At 38.3% G+C, this 14,342-nt stretch overlaps 1 protein-coding gene across 2 annotated transcripts in view; it reads left to right on the forward strand.

Moving 5' to 3' along the window:
- The window catches only part of Abcb11 (ATP binding cassette subfamily B member 11), a 99,261-nt gene that overhangs the window by 27,132 nt on the left and 57,787 nt on the right, over window positions 1-14,342 (forward strand). For both annotated transcript variants that reach the window (XM_029565783.1, XM_008837812.2), the window contains exons 6-10: window positions 2,304-2,391; window positions 3,459-3,592; window positions 5,781-5,952; window positions 8,894-9,018; window positions 13,947-14,121. In XM_029565783.1, coding sequence (XP_029421643.1) covers window positions 2,304-2,391; window positions 3,459-3,592; window positions 5,781-5,952; window positions 8,894-9,018; window positions 13,947-14,121 — 694 coding nt within the window. The remainder of the gene's footprint in view (window positions 1-2,303; window positions 2,392-3,458; window positions 3,593-5,780; window positions 5,953-8,893; window positions 9,019-13,946; window positions 14,122-14,342) is intronic.

Below are 14,342 nucleotides of genomic sequence, written 5' to 3' on the forward strand. Positions count from 1 at the left end.
CGGGAACTCTTGGACTAGTTAAATACTTAATTTGTGAGTTACTACAGTCACTACTATGAGTATTTGTCATTGAACTTCTGTATAATCCTTATGTTTTATGAGATAAGGTGATTGGGAAAGTGGAATTGGGTGGACAGAAGATAAGGAAGAGAACATGCTCTCACATTAAGTGGTTAACATGCCTCCAAAGTTACCTAACACTTTCAAGATGCTTTCTTGGAAAGGTTTATCATTAAAGATAAATATTGCCAGCTATTATAACAGATGTGTTGGCCTAGGGTATATAAGACGTGCCAGTAATGTTAGTGTAAGCATGCATGTGTAATGGTGGGAGCTATTTTTGCATTCTGTTATATTGTAATCTATTGTAATAGAGATTACACCTCTTGTAACTTATTGTGTGGAATTGCAAAGCCACAGCATAAATCTCTTACAAATAGTTTGTAATCTCTTACAAATAGTTCTCAAGCAATAACACGGATAAGGATTATAGAACATCAGGTCTCCTGAGTGGCCTATCAGAATTTCTGCTCGGAATAGTAAAACAAAACAGTGAAAGAAAAACTCTGAGTGTAGATATCTGTATATTAGTTTGTTATTTTCTGGGTTCTATTTTTTCTTTTATTCATGCTTAGGGTTACCCTTAGCAATTGTGAAAGACTGGAAATATAGTGGACATTTTAGCTACTCTGAAGGTTGTCAGAGGGGTTGTATGAGGCAGTTAATTTTCTTTCTAATTAGAAGTCTTAAACTCAAAGCAAAATCCAGAAGCATATACAGTTGCCCTGCTTTGTAAAGGTGTTGCCTCAAGGGGTGTGGCCACAGCATAAATCTAGTCTTCCCTCAAATGGCTTGCTATCTACCAGCAAGACAAATATAAATATACTCAATGTAAATTTACTAATGAAACTTGCTTACTTAATTGTCAAATGGCAATAAAACTTGTATAGTGTAGTTTGTTCTATAGTAAGTGAATTATATTGAGACACCTGATCTGAATTCAATGGAGAGAATCACTCAAGCTCAAGTCATAAAAGGAAGGTCTGACAGAGAGCCAACACAATGTGGATGAGAGCAATCTGTGCTTAAAGATGCTTCACCTTTCCTTTCTCAAAATAACAAAATCTACGAGCTGGAGAGACAGCTCAGTGGTTAAGAGCATTGGCTGCACTTTTGATGGAGCCGGTTTTGTTTCCCAGCATCCCGATGGCAGCTCACAACTGTTCATAATTCCAGTTCCCAGGGATTAGATGCCCTCTTCTGGTACCCGTAGACCTTGCATGACACAGGTGCACTTGCGTATGTGCAGGCAAAGCATTCATGCACATAAAAATGCAAATAAGCAAAATTAATTTGAGAAAAATTAATTTTAATGTGCTGGGGCATGGTGGCACACTCCTTTAATCCTAGCACTCAGGAGGCAGAGGCAGGTGGATCTCTGTGAGATGGAGACCAGCCTGATCTACATAGTGAGTTCCCTGTCTCAAAAAGATCAAAACCAAACCAAAACAAAAAAGAATCTATATCATTTAACTAGTCCTTAAGAACCAGCACTGTTATCAATCAATGTATTAATTTTCTAATTATGAAATGCCTTGTTTCCTCAAGGCTGTTTTCAGAGTATTTTTAGAGTATTTTTCCTCCCTTGCCTGACAAAGTCTGACTCCCTGTGCCACAGCATGATAATTCTGGCAGAGTGCAGAGAATTTTCTTGCTATTCCTTGCAAGTATTTCCTTTACTTCAACTTGTGAACTAGCTGGTCCTAAGTCAAAGATGCTTCATGGACTGTAGTCAGTAGAAAGATAGGGATAATGGGGGGCCTTTTATCCCCTATGGGAAGAAGACATATACAGTTTTGATGGTCACTCTGAGAAAACTCTGGCTTCCATTTCTAGAGGAGTTAACAGTGAACTCTTGATGTACAACCCACTTCTTTCTATAATTATCTTTCCAGACAGCCTAACTGGCTTATTAAAACCTTTCTATAGTTATGGTGGCTCTGTCCCTACATGTGAATGAGAAAAAGGGGCCAAGCTGAACAACTTTGAGTCATCCCCCTTTCAGAAACTGCTGATGCGTTATTGTACAGTCCTAGCATCTATTTCTGTGGAAATGAAGAGGATGAGCATATTTGTTGTGTGACTGGTATTATAAGATCTACTTAGGGATTTGAATGGGTTGATTATAACTCTACATAGAAGAAATGCCTTCCTCATATTGAATAGAAACATACACCTATAAATGTAACCTTTGATAGCTGGATTCTACCTGTCAGTCTCAATGTTCATTCTCTCTTTTAAAGGTTATTGGACATTGAAAGTGAAATGATGACGTATGCTGGCATCTATGCAGGACTTGGTGTGGCAGTGCTTATCATAGGATACATTCAAGTTAGTAGCGCCTCCATTTTATTACAGATCAACATCTGGGCTCGTAGACATGTGGAAGGCAAAGTGTTGCCTTTAGCTTTTAAGCCATTCAGAAGCTCTGAGAACTGCAGTTCTATTCCAGAAGGTTGTGAGAGAATGGGGAGGATTCAGGCCACAACTGAACACTGACCGGGATTCAAGCCGTGGTGCAGAGAGGCAGAGACTTCCTTTGCAAAGCACTGCCTCCTTGCCCTTCACTTCCTGGTCGGCTCTTCTGAGCTCAGAATCGAGCCGCGTGGAGAAAGCCAGGCGTGTGGAGGAAAAGAAAGAGTTTTCGGCTTTCTGCTTTCATTGCTGAAGTCTAACCAAATTGCATTCCAATCCAAATTCTGTAAATCTGAGCCTGATTTTCTAGACTTGGGTGATGGAAGGGATTATTCTTAAAGTTTATTAACGGAGAAAAATAATTCGTATTTTGTCACCTGTAGAAAAAACAATGACTCCTCCGCGTCATTTATTGAAGAACTCCAAGTGATGTTAGTTGTAAAGAGAGACAAATCCATTTTTCTCGTTTTGGCACCAGGAATTTTCATGACAGACTTATTTTTTTAATTAGGGGAAATCTACCAGCAAATTAGATTCTGCATTTGGATAATAATTTTTGTCTTAAACTGCCCCCCAAATCATTTCTTGAACATTATGCATAAATGCTTATAGGCAGATATTCTCGAGGGAAAAGCTCCTCAGAAATGGTGCAAAAAGGTAAGTTTAGAGCATTGATGTGTGTCTTCGTGGGGGTGCTGTGAGCCTGTTTTACTTAATGGAGAAAGTGAAACGTGATTTGTGAAGTTCAAAGATTGTGGGTGTGACAACTTGCCAGAGTTGGATTCAAAGCTAGATCCCTGGCCACACCGCCAAAGTTGTCCTGTTCACCACCATTTGCAAGAGGTACCAAAGAGCACACCTTGGTGCCAAAGATGAGGTGCTTTGGAAGTCACTTCCCTTATCTTTTCAACTATTACACGGAAAATGCTGTTTTTCACAAATATGCTTAACAGTGCAGGGCAAACTCCTCTGTCCATTTTCAGATCTGCTTTTGGGTAATTACTGGAGCCCGTCAGATACGGAAAATGAGGAAATTGTACTTTCGGAGAATAATGAGGATGGAGATTGGATGGTTTGACTGCACTTCTGTGGGAGAGCTGAATTCAAGATTCTCCGAGTAAGCAGCTGGTGAATCAATGTTATAATGTGTCGTTTTGATAATAAAACTCTTGTTTATGAGTTAACTAGCAATTTGAAAACATTTCAAGTTAGGTTTGATATGCTTTTTCTCCTACATTGAACTTTCAAGGCCTGCAGGTGTTATGTGGGAGGCAGGATGATTGGAAGTTCAAGGTTAGTGTTGGCTGAATAGGGAATTCGAGGTCAGCCTAAGCTATAAGACACCTTATCTCAAAAAAAACAAAACAAAATAAATAAATAAGTTGAACTTTTACAGATAAGGCATTTTCATTGATGATAACTTACAATATAGTTACTAAAAAGCACAATGTATTGCAATTTTGTTTATAGACCACTGGTTAAAATATTAAACATGAAATATTACAGAAGAGAGTTTTACATAAAGAGAAACTGGGAGATGAATATGACAGCATTTGGATACACATGAAAAAATAACACAATTAGAAGTAATGATTTTGCTTTATCTATGGAGGAACAGAAACAAAACCAAAAACAAATTCTAAAAATATCTCGAGAAAATTATAAACAAGAAAACAACAGACCTAAACTTAGCTTATATATAAATATAGTTTAGATCATTAATGCCAATCCAGAAATTCTGAATAAGTCCTGAGAAGTTACAGTTGCTAAATTGAACTTTTAAGTCCTACAGAAGTCAAGAACTATATAGCAAAGATAAAGTAGGCAAGCAGAAGGAAAAGTTTAGTGACCTGGGACTCTGCTTGGTTTGGGATATACACACCCTCTGTCTTATAATATGCACTTGGCAGCCTAGCTCCTTTACCTTCATGTAACACACACACACACACACACACACACACACACACACGCACACACCCCTCTGAACAGCACAGCTAACACTTGTTGGGCTACATGCATACCCATCTCTGAATAGTGAGATAAGTTTTTCCTTCCCTAATGATGATCAAACTTGGACCATTTTAAGGTAAACAATTCCCAATGTATTTGGGCATGAATAATAGAAGGGCTGATTCAGCCTTAAATAGTGTTGGGTGTGTGCTCAGTAAGGCAAACTATGTCCTCAAGTAAACTTTTAGGGAGAATTCACCATCATATGCATATGAATTACAGAAAGGGATGTACATAGTAGGGAAAACCAAACTATGATCTAATTTATCAATCAAAATAAAAACCACCCAAACTATGCCCCTTAGTAACCATCCCCTCCTTTCTTTAGATCCCATAAAAAGACACTCCAGGTCATATGACCTGGGGCTCTGAGTACTCTCACTCATGTGGCTGGTTGTCAGTCTTGGCAGTGTATCCCCTTTATAAGCTGTACTATCGTGTCACTCCAAATACTTGCTTCTTGGTAAATCTGTGAGCTCTTATATTCAATTCTTTGGATATAAGGCCAAGAATCTGGAAGCAACTGGCACAGACCCAACAACCAGTAACAAAGATAAGGCAGAGTGAAGTTCAGGCATCTGGATTCCAGTTTGCTCCCCTCACTCTCTTTGACCTTTAACAGACCTTGCTAGAATACAATGGTTTTACTTTGTGTAATACCTTGGGTTCTTTCTGGCTTTTAAATACCAAACCCAATTTGCTCCATAGACAACGGATTAAGAGAATACTCTCAGGCTTATGAGTTTAATGTAATTATATTTGACCGATATTCTGGCATATTTACTTTACATCACTGCTCTGAAGCTCTGAAGAAACATGAATCCCGGTAGGAGGGATAAGAGGAACAAACCATTAAGTAATCAGGAATAACACATATTGGTTGCTTAGTAATTTAGGTACTATTCTACATGCTTGCATATATGAACTAATCTAACACTTGTTACTGGCCACTTAAGTGGGTTCTGTTATTATCTTAATTTTAGATGATCCACAAAAAGCTTGAGTAATTTTCCCAAGAAGAGCTTGTATTCAAATTCAGAGTCTGGCCCAGAGTCAGTGCTTTTAGCCACTGGTCTCTATTACATACAAACAGAATATAATAAACACAGACATGGACAAAGATTTGATATCTTCCCAAGGTACAACAAATTGTCTAAGATCTGAGAAGCTGTGATGTTATTAAAGAACAATGATAGAACAGAGATAGGCACACAGGGTGGAGGGAGTGAAATGTCTCAACAAACATTGAACTTACCAAGTTTAGTTTTAGTGATCAAAGTCTCTCTTGTTTCTAGTGATATTAATAAAATCAATGATGCCATTGCTGACCAATTAGCCATTTTCATTCAGCGATTGTCAACGGCCATCTCTGGGATCCTGATAGGATTTTACAGGGGTTGGAAACTGACCTTGGTTCTTATTTCTGTCAGCCCTCTCATTGGGATTGGAACAGCCATCATCGCTCTGGTAAGAATATACTTTGTTTTGTTCCATGAGAAGACTTAACATTTGCATTCATAAATAGCAAAAACATGATGCTTGATTTTCTTCCCTGCATGTAATCAATGTGATTATCACTATATTGATATTTTTCTGTTTGATTATTCCTTGGTATTAAATAATGCTCCACTGGATGTGTATTAATGATGTGTTAATAAGGTAAATATTATTTTGTTAGCAGCAAGATACTATATTTACTGAGCATCTTTTATTTTTCCAGGCACTTTTTAGGAGATTCATATCCATTATCTCTAATTCTTACTATATTCTCACAAGGAAAATTCTAACACCATGTTAAATTCAGTAATCGGAGCCTTAGATAAATAAAAGGACTGATCTAGGATTTCACAGCCGGCAGAACAGACTTCAAGTTCAAGGGAGCCTAATGCCGAATTCCCACCCACTCTCTAGCATTTGTGTTGCTCTTGTGTTCTCCCAAGCTCAGATGTTCAAAGAGTCACAACAAATATACTCAGATCAGTAACAAGCACTTCAAAAAGATCTGCCATCACAACTATGTTGCCATTCCATCTGCCCAGTTTCAAGGAATGGTCTGCAGCTCCACCCTGAGCATCACCCTCATGACAACGTCTGTTCCTTCATTTTTCAGGCCAAGCCAAAGGATAGGCGTACGAATTTGGGGCCACTGTAGTTAAAACTCTCCCAAGGTTTGAGAAATCATTTTTTTTTTCCTTTAGAACCCTTATATTAGATCGCAGGTTGTGGTGTCAGGCTTGCTGATGATTTACTATAAATATAAATAGAATTCAAACGCAGGCTGCACAATACGTACACATCACTGAACAACAGCTAGTAATCTCCACAATGATATTTTCTATTAACTATTCATGGAGTCCACTGATTATAACATTTAATTACTTCCCAGATAATATAGATATGGCTGACAGCAACAGTAGAAAAGAGCTCACTTCATTAAGTCACCACCTACCCAACCACTAATGAGTTGGTGGATGTAAGAGCACATTTAACCCATCAAAACCTCATTTCTGTCATCTTTAACACAGAGATAACAACTCCCTAAGCCATGTGCTAGTTCAGAGTATCCATGTTACACAGGAACCATAGTTTCTGGCACAGAGTTCATTGCTAATGAGATAGTTTAATTATCTGTAAAAATCCTCAAATTCCACCGAAGGCCCTGAAAACTTTTGATTTCAGCTTTTCTTAGATCATATGCCATGTTTTAAAATGCTAGAAATGGAAATATTGCCCAATTAACTTGGCTTTAACCAGACTTGAGAGGACAATTTCTTGTGTCATCTCAGTGCCAGGATCCTAGCTTCTTGTGTGTCATTGATTTGGAATGTTTTAGCTCTGCACTTAACTCCCTTTGCATTCCTGTCTATGCATGTTTGTCCCTGTAAAATGATACCAGTAATTCTATTACACACAAGATAGACAGACACACACATACACGGAAGTGATGGACAACTCCTGAAATGTCCTATGATTAATTAATGTGGCATTATAACAAATATCATTCGTAACTATTTAATTTCCTCACTACTGTGCCACAAATGTATATTTCAGGAATAAGTTAGACAAAGAATGGGCCAAAAACTGGCATGTCACCAGCACGCACAAGTGCAAGTTGCAGTGTGATGAGAATGTCCTTGTTTTCCTGCTGCCTTTTCAGTTTATGAATTTTGTAAAATGTGGACTGAGGAGATAGTAAGTATAGTGTTAAAGTTATTTTTACTTATGCTACATTTTCGAATTCTATCTAATATTTTGCTAGTAACAGCTTTGCTAAAAGTCTAGGGGAAAAAGCTGCTAGAAGATAAATTTATCTGAGCACTGTATATTGTTTAGATTTCTGACTCAGGTGGCCTACAATATTTACTTTCCCTCATCCTTGTTTTCTAATTTGTGCCAGGGGCTTCTCTTCTGTCATTTTTTCTTTCAATTTGGTTCTGTTTCCTTTTTTTTTGGTCTTTTTGAGACAGGGTCTCCCTGTAGCCCCAGCTGATCTGGAACTCACTATGTAGACCAGGCTGGCCTTGAACTCACAGAGATCTGCTGCCTCTGCCTCCCAAGTGCTGGGATTAAAGGCGTGCACCACCACGCCCTGCTGGTTATGTTTCTTTTAAGGATACAGTCTCATGTATCCCAGGCTGGCTTCAAACTCACTATGTAGATGAGGATGACCTTGAACCCCTGATCCTCCTGTCTCCACCTTTCAAGTGCTGAGATTATAGGCATGTGCCACAATTCCTAGCGGTGCCAGGGGTTTCTCTGAAGTTTAACTTCTGACTAGGACTCAACCCAAACCTAATTTCAGAAAAAGTGACTTTATTATTATTTAGCACAGATGTCTTTTTCTTTCCCTTTTATACAAATAAAAACTTGATTAAAGCCATTACATTTAAGTCAAAATATTTTCCTGAAGCTCCTTCCTCTGGAATTATCTCTGCAGTGTTGTGCACCCTGATTCTCTCTCTCTCTCTCTCTCTCTCTCTCTCTCTCTCTCTCTCTCTCTCTCTCTCATTCTCTCCTTAGCCACCATGCACTTAGGCCACCAGTCTTTGCTTCTGATGTCTGTCTATAAATTTTGTAATGGTTTCTTGCCAACAGCGATGAAATACGTCTTAGTTTGACCGAGGAACCTCATTACTATAACAACAACCCAGGTCCTCTCTAAGAGCAGCCAGTGCTCTTAACCACTGAGACATCTCTCCAGCCTCGTGAGACTGATGTCTAATGTCATTCTGATGTATCAAAACTCAAACAGCCAAGAATGATATATAACATAACCAATCTTAGACCAGTTTTTTTCCCTCTTATGTTACAGTGGAAATCTAGTGTTATGTTAAACCATGCCACATGCTTACTTTGTTAAATGAATCTGAGGGACAGGCTGACTTTCTTTTCTTTCTTTGGATTGTAGAGTGTGGCCAAGTTCACAAACCTGGAGTTGAAGGCCTATGCCAAAGCAGGGTCTGTGGCTGATGAAGTCATTTCTTCTATTCGAACAGTGGCTGCTTTCGGTGGTGAGAAAAAAGAGGTTGAAAGGTTAGTTAATTAGAAGGTCTGTTAGCTTCCTGAATTTCATCAATCAGCATAGTCCCACAAAGTGGCAGACCCACCATTTTCTATAGCAACACGAGGGAGCATTTGTTCAAGAGGCAGATCAGCAGAGTAATAGAGCATTTTAAGAAGTCCTAAGCAGGGGCTGGAGAGATGTCTCAGAGGGTAAGAGCACTGGTTGCTGTTGCAAAGGAGCTGGGTTTGTTTCCAGCACCCACATGGTGACTAACAGCCATCCATAACTCCAGTTCCAGGAGATCTGACACCCTCTTCTGACCTCCATGAGCACTGCACAACATGGGTGCACTTATATACATGCAAGCAATACACTCATACACATAAAAATACTAAATCAAATACTAAAAAAACAAATCCTAAGCAGTTATTATTACTCCTGAGCCCAGACTGGCCTTGAGCTCATGATCTCCTGCCTCAGGTACCTGAGTGCTAAGATTAAAGGTGTATGCTGCCATGCCTAGCACAACATGTTTTTGAAGATGCCATAGTTGGTGGCTTTTCAAGAGCTGACTTATTGAGACGTGTCAAACTCTGATGATATCTAAGCATATATATTATACTTCATGCCAGTCTTTAACAGCATTTCTGCCATTAAAGAAAAGCCTATGTGAGATACTACAACAGACAGCACAGAAATGCAAAGGATAAACAACTGTATGTTAACAACCTAGAGAACTTTGATGAAATGGATAAATTGTGAGAAAATATAACCTAGCAAGACTGAGTCACAAAGAAAAATTCCGAGACCAATAATGATTAAATAATCAGTAATAACAATTCTCTGTAAAAGAAAAGCCCAGGACCTGAGTGCTTTATTACTAAATTTTTCTAAACATTTAAAGAGCTAATGAATACCACCAAATCCTCTAAAACTCATTAAAAATAGACAAATGGTACTACACTGAGCTAAAAAGCTGCTGGGTAGCAAAGTAATGAACAGAAATGTCAACCTTCAGAAAGGGAGAAACTGTCTGCAAATTATATATCTGACAGGGGGTTGATACCTGGAATGTGTAAGGAACTTTAACAACTCAATAGTAAAATAATGAACAACTTAAAATGAACTTAAGAATGAATAGACCTAAGCAGACATTTTGTAAAAGGAGACGTGCAAGTAGTCAATAATTACATGAAAACAAATTTATCACCTTGACTAATCACCAGAGAAATGAAAATCAAAACCAAAATGAAGCTGGATGTGGTGGCACATGCCTTTAATCCCAACACTGGGAGGGTATGGGGTAGGAGGGAGGCAGGTAGATCTCCGTGAGATCGGGCCCTGCTTGGTCTACATAGTGAGTTCCAAGCCAGCTGGGGATACAGGAAGAGCCTGTCTCAAAAAAGAAAAGAAACAACAAAACAAACTATGATGAGATGCCTCATCAGCCCAGTCAGAATGCTGCTAGCAGAAGGACTAAAGATGGCAAGTGCTAAGGAGGGTACTAGGATACGGGACAAAGGGAATGCTTACACAGTTTTGGCAGAAACATAAACTAGTATGTGAAGCAACATAGAAGTTCCTCAAAAACTAAAATGAGAACTACTATATGATCTAACAATCATCCTCCTGGGAACATACATAGAGGAAATGAAAGTATGGAGAAGAAACATATTCCCTCCATGTTTCTTATAGTATTATCCACATGAGCTAGGAAATGGAAACAATCTTGATGCCCATTAATTGATCAGTGGGCAAAGAAAATGTGTGTATATACATATTGGACACAATCCAGTTATAAAAAAAAAAGAATGAAATTCTGTTACGTGTAACCACACTCATAGTTAAGTGAAATAAGGCGGGCGTAGAAAGGTAAGTACCATGTGATCTCAATTACATGTAGAATCTAAAAATGCTGACCTCATAGAAGTGTGGAGTAAGATGGTGGCTTCCAGAGACCTGAGAGAACAGCAGAGAGCAATGAGGTGGGGGCTGGGGGAGAAATGGTGATCAAAGGATTTGAAGTAACAATCCAGAGAAAGAAGTCCTTGTGTGCTGTTATTGCACAATACACTGGATAATAATGAACTGTGCATTTCAAAGAGCAACAGAGGATGTTGAAAGATTTTTTTATCTTTTAAAAATTTTTTAAATCTTTATCTTTTTATCTTTTCTTTTAAACAGGATCTCATTACATAACCCAGGCTGGCCATTGAACTTGTTATCTAGCCAAGGCTAGCCTTAAACTTGCAGTCCTTCCAGTTCTGACTCCCTAGTGCTAGAATTACAAGACTTTGCCATCATACTCAGATGAAAGTTTTTGTTATAAAGAAATAAGTGATTGAGAATATATATATATACATATATATATATACCCTGATTTAAACATTACACAATGTGTACATGCATCAAAGCATGACATTTTATCCCACCAATCTATATGTTTTTTTTATTTATTAGTGAAGACTAAATTTAATTTATATTTTAAAAGACTGAGGGAGCCTGGCATGGTGATTCATGCCTATAGTCACAGGATGCAGGAGGCTGAGGCAGGGTCATATTTGCATCTATTAAAATTACTTGTTCATCTATTGAACCAGGAAAGAAAAGAAAATGAAATGACAGCATGATCCAAAATGCAATTCTACACATTTTATTGAACACTTTTCTAGACTTTAAATTTTTTAAAACTTATTTTTATTTTTATGTGTATGAGTGTTTTGCCTACATGTATGTAAGTATGCACCATGTGTGTCCAATGACAGTGGAGGCCAGAAGAGGACATCAAGATCCCCTGGAACTGGAGTTCTGATGGTTGTCAACTACTATGTGGATACTGGGAACCAAACCCAGGTCCTCTGCAAAAGCATTCAGTGCTCTTAATTGCTGAGTCATATCTCCGGCACAACTTCTTCAGACTTTTTAAATTACAATCATTTTGTGTCATGTGTGTGGGAGCTTACCTGTGTGTGTGCATGCGTGCGTGTGTGTGTGTGTGTGTGTGTGTGTGTGTGCGCGCGCGCGCGCGCATTTGTGTGTTCAGGGGCAGGTGTGCGGAGGTGGAAGGACAACTTGCCAGAGTCAGTTATCTACTTCTACCATGTGGGTCCCAGAGATCAATCACACTCAAATCATTGGGTTTGGTGCCTTTATCCACTGAGTCATCACACCAGCCCCTGAACACTTTTTACTGAACATATTCAATCAAACTGCTCTTCTGCTAAATGATCTTAATAGCTCCTAATAATTTTTTATTTAACCAAACAAAATTTAGCACTAGGAAGTATAGGCCATTATTCTAGAGATTAATTCCTGGTGAAAACAAAACCGTAAGTAGCCAAAATTATACATTTGTCAAAAATAAGATTTTGTTTATTCTTGATAATTTAGCTAACATATAGTAAGGGTTTATTTTTTTTTTTTTTCCAAGTGCCATGTACTGATTTTATAAAGTAATCACAAACTGAATAGAAAATTTTTATTTTATGTTACAGGTCTAGTAGAATTACATCATTCTTAGCTGCTACCATATTTACTAAATAAAAAAATAGGATTTATAACCTCTGATACCCTTCCTTCTTATTTATTTGAAGGCGACTACATCATTTTCTTATAGAAAGCATGATGTCATGTGACACCAAACAACAATTGAAACACAAATTGTACAGATCCCTCATGTCTAGATATTTGTATTAAACATTATTTTCTCTTGGGGTCAAGGTTTTCCCATTGTTAAGCATCCAAGCTGAAATCCATTTTAGAGACTTTGTTAAGTATTGTCCTTCCAAGAGTTTTCATTGCTAGGTCTGAATAAACTTCAAAGAACTTGTTTTTCTTTTACTTCTTTGGCTTGTATAGCAAAGCTATCTTATTTCTCATAAAATAATTTCTGTGTCACATTTTCTCCACCATGAAAGATATTCTCTTTCACTGTTAATGAAATAAATAATGTGTTTTTAAAATGTTAAAAAGGAGGGGTTGGAGAGATGGTGTAGTAGTTAAGTGCACTTGCTGCTCTTGCAGAGGACTTGGGTTCAGTTCCCAACATCCACATGGAAGTTCACAACCATCTATTAATTCCAATTTTAGAGAAGCCAGTGCCATCTTCTGGCCTCTATGGGCACCAGGCACTCATGGGTACACACACATATATACAGGCAAAGCACTCATACACATAAAATAAAAATTAAATCTTTTTTAAAAAATGATTTTAAAAACCTTCCCAAATCCCACAAGGCAGAACTTCAGTTTGTGTCCTGTGAGATGTAAACATTTCTCATGGATCTTTACTGGAAATGTAGGAAGGAAGTTTCAGAAAGGTCAAGCTGTAAGTCAATGTCCATTGCTAATGTCTAGAGCACACATATCGAAGTCTAGTCCTACAGTTAAGTTTCCATTATGTTTCAGTTATCCACACCCCACAATTATAAACATGACCTCTTGTGTCACAGAATAGCATCTTGACCGCAGGACGGACTGTATGTAGATGCAAGATAATTACGTTTCAACATGAATTTCAAGTCTGGCAGGGGCAGTGGCTAGAAAAAATTCAAATAGTCTGACCTGTTGATTTGGAGCTAATTGCATTATTTTCTGCTAGAAAACATGATATCATGGGATGCAAGGCACCAGTTCAAGCACAAAATAGTAATAGATCCCAACTGTCTAGGCATTTGTGTTAAAATCACTTTGGAGGGGAGGCAAGGCTATCCCACTAATGCTCATCTAAGCTGCAACCAATTTAAGAAGCTTTAAGTGTCATCCTCTTGATATGTTTCATTGACAGGTTCGACACACTTTAAATAACTGCATGGACGTTGTGGATTTTGTTCTTCAAAGCTGCTGTTTGGAGTGATTGTAGTCACTGAGTAAAATTCTGCATTGTGAAATGTTGTATTTAACCATTGTCACTTGAGTTGTTACTGCTGGAATTGACTCAAACATTTTCTCTTTGCAGGTATGAGAAAAGTCTTGTGTTTGCCCAGCGCTGGGGAATTAGAAAAGGGATGGTGATGGGATTCTTCACGGGGTACATGTGGTGCCTCATCTTTCTTTTTTATGCGCTGGCATTCTGGTATGGCTCCACACTCATCCTAGATACCGAAGAATATACACCAGGCACCTTGGTCCAGGTATTTTGGTCTTGCCTGTACATGATCTCTACTGCTAGCGTATCAGAAAAGCCTGTGGACTAGCCATGAGGATTATTGTTTTAGGGTCACAGGCAGAAAAGCCTCAGTGGTTTGATGGAGTCCATGTGCAAGACTAGCAATACTTAGGCATTTTAGTGAAGAGAAGCTGAGCATGTGGATTGATAAGATCAGCAATGTAATGATTTCCAATTAACTGAAGA

Source organism: Nannospalax galili, unplaced genomic scaffold, assembly GCF_000622305.1.
Source record: "Nannospalax galili isolate Female #2095 unplaced genomic scaffold, S.galili_v1.0 scaffold1398, whole genome shotgun sequence".
Taxonomy (NCBI): Eukaryota; Metazoa; Chordata; class Mammalia; order Rodentia; family Spalacidae; genus Nannospalax; species Nannospalax galili.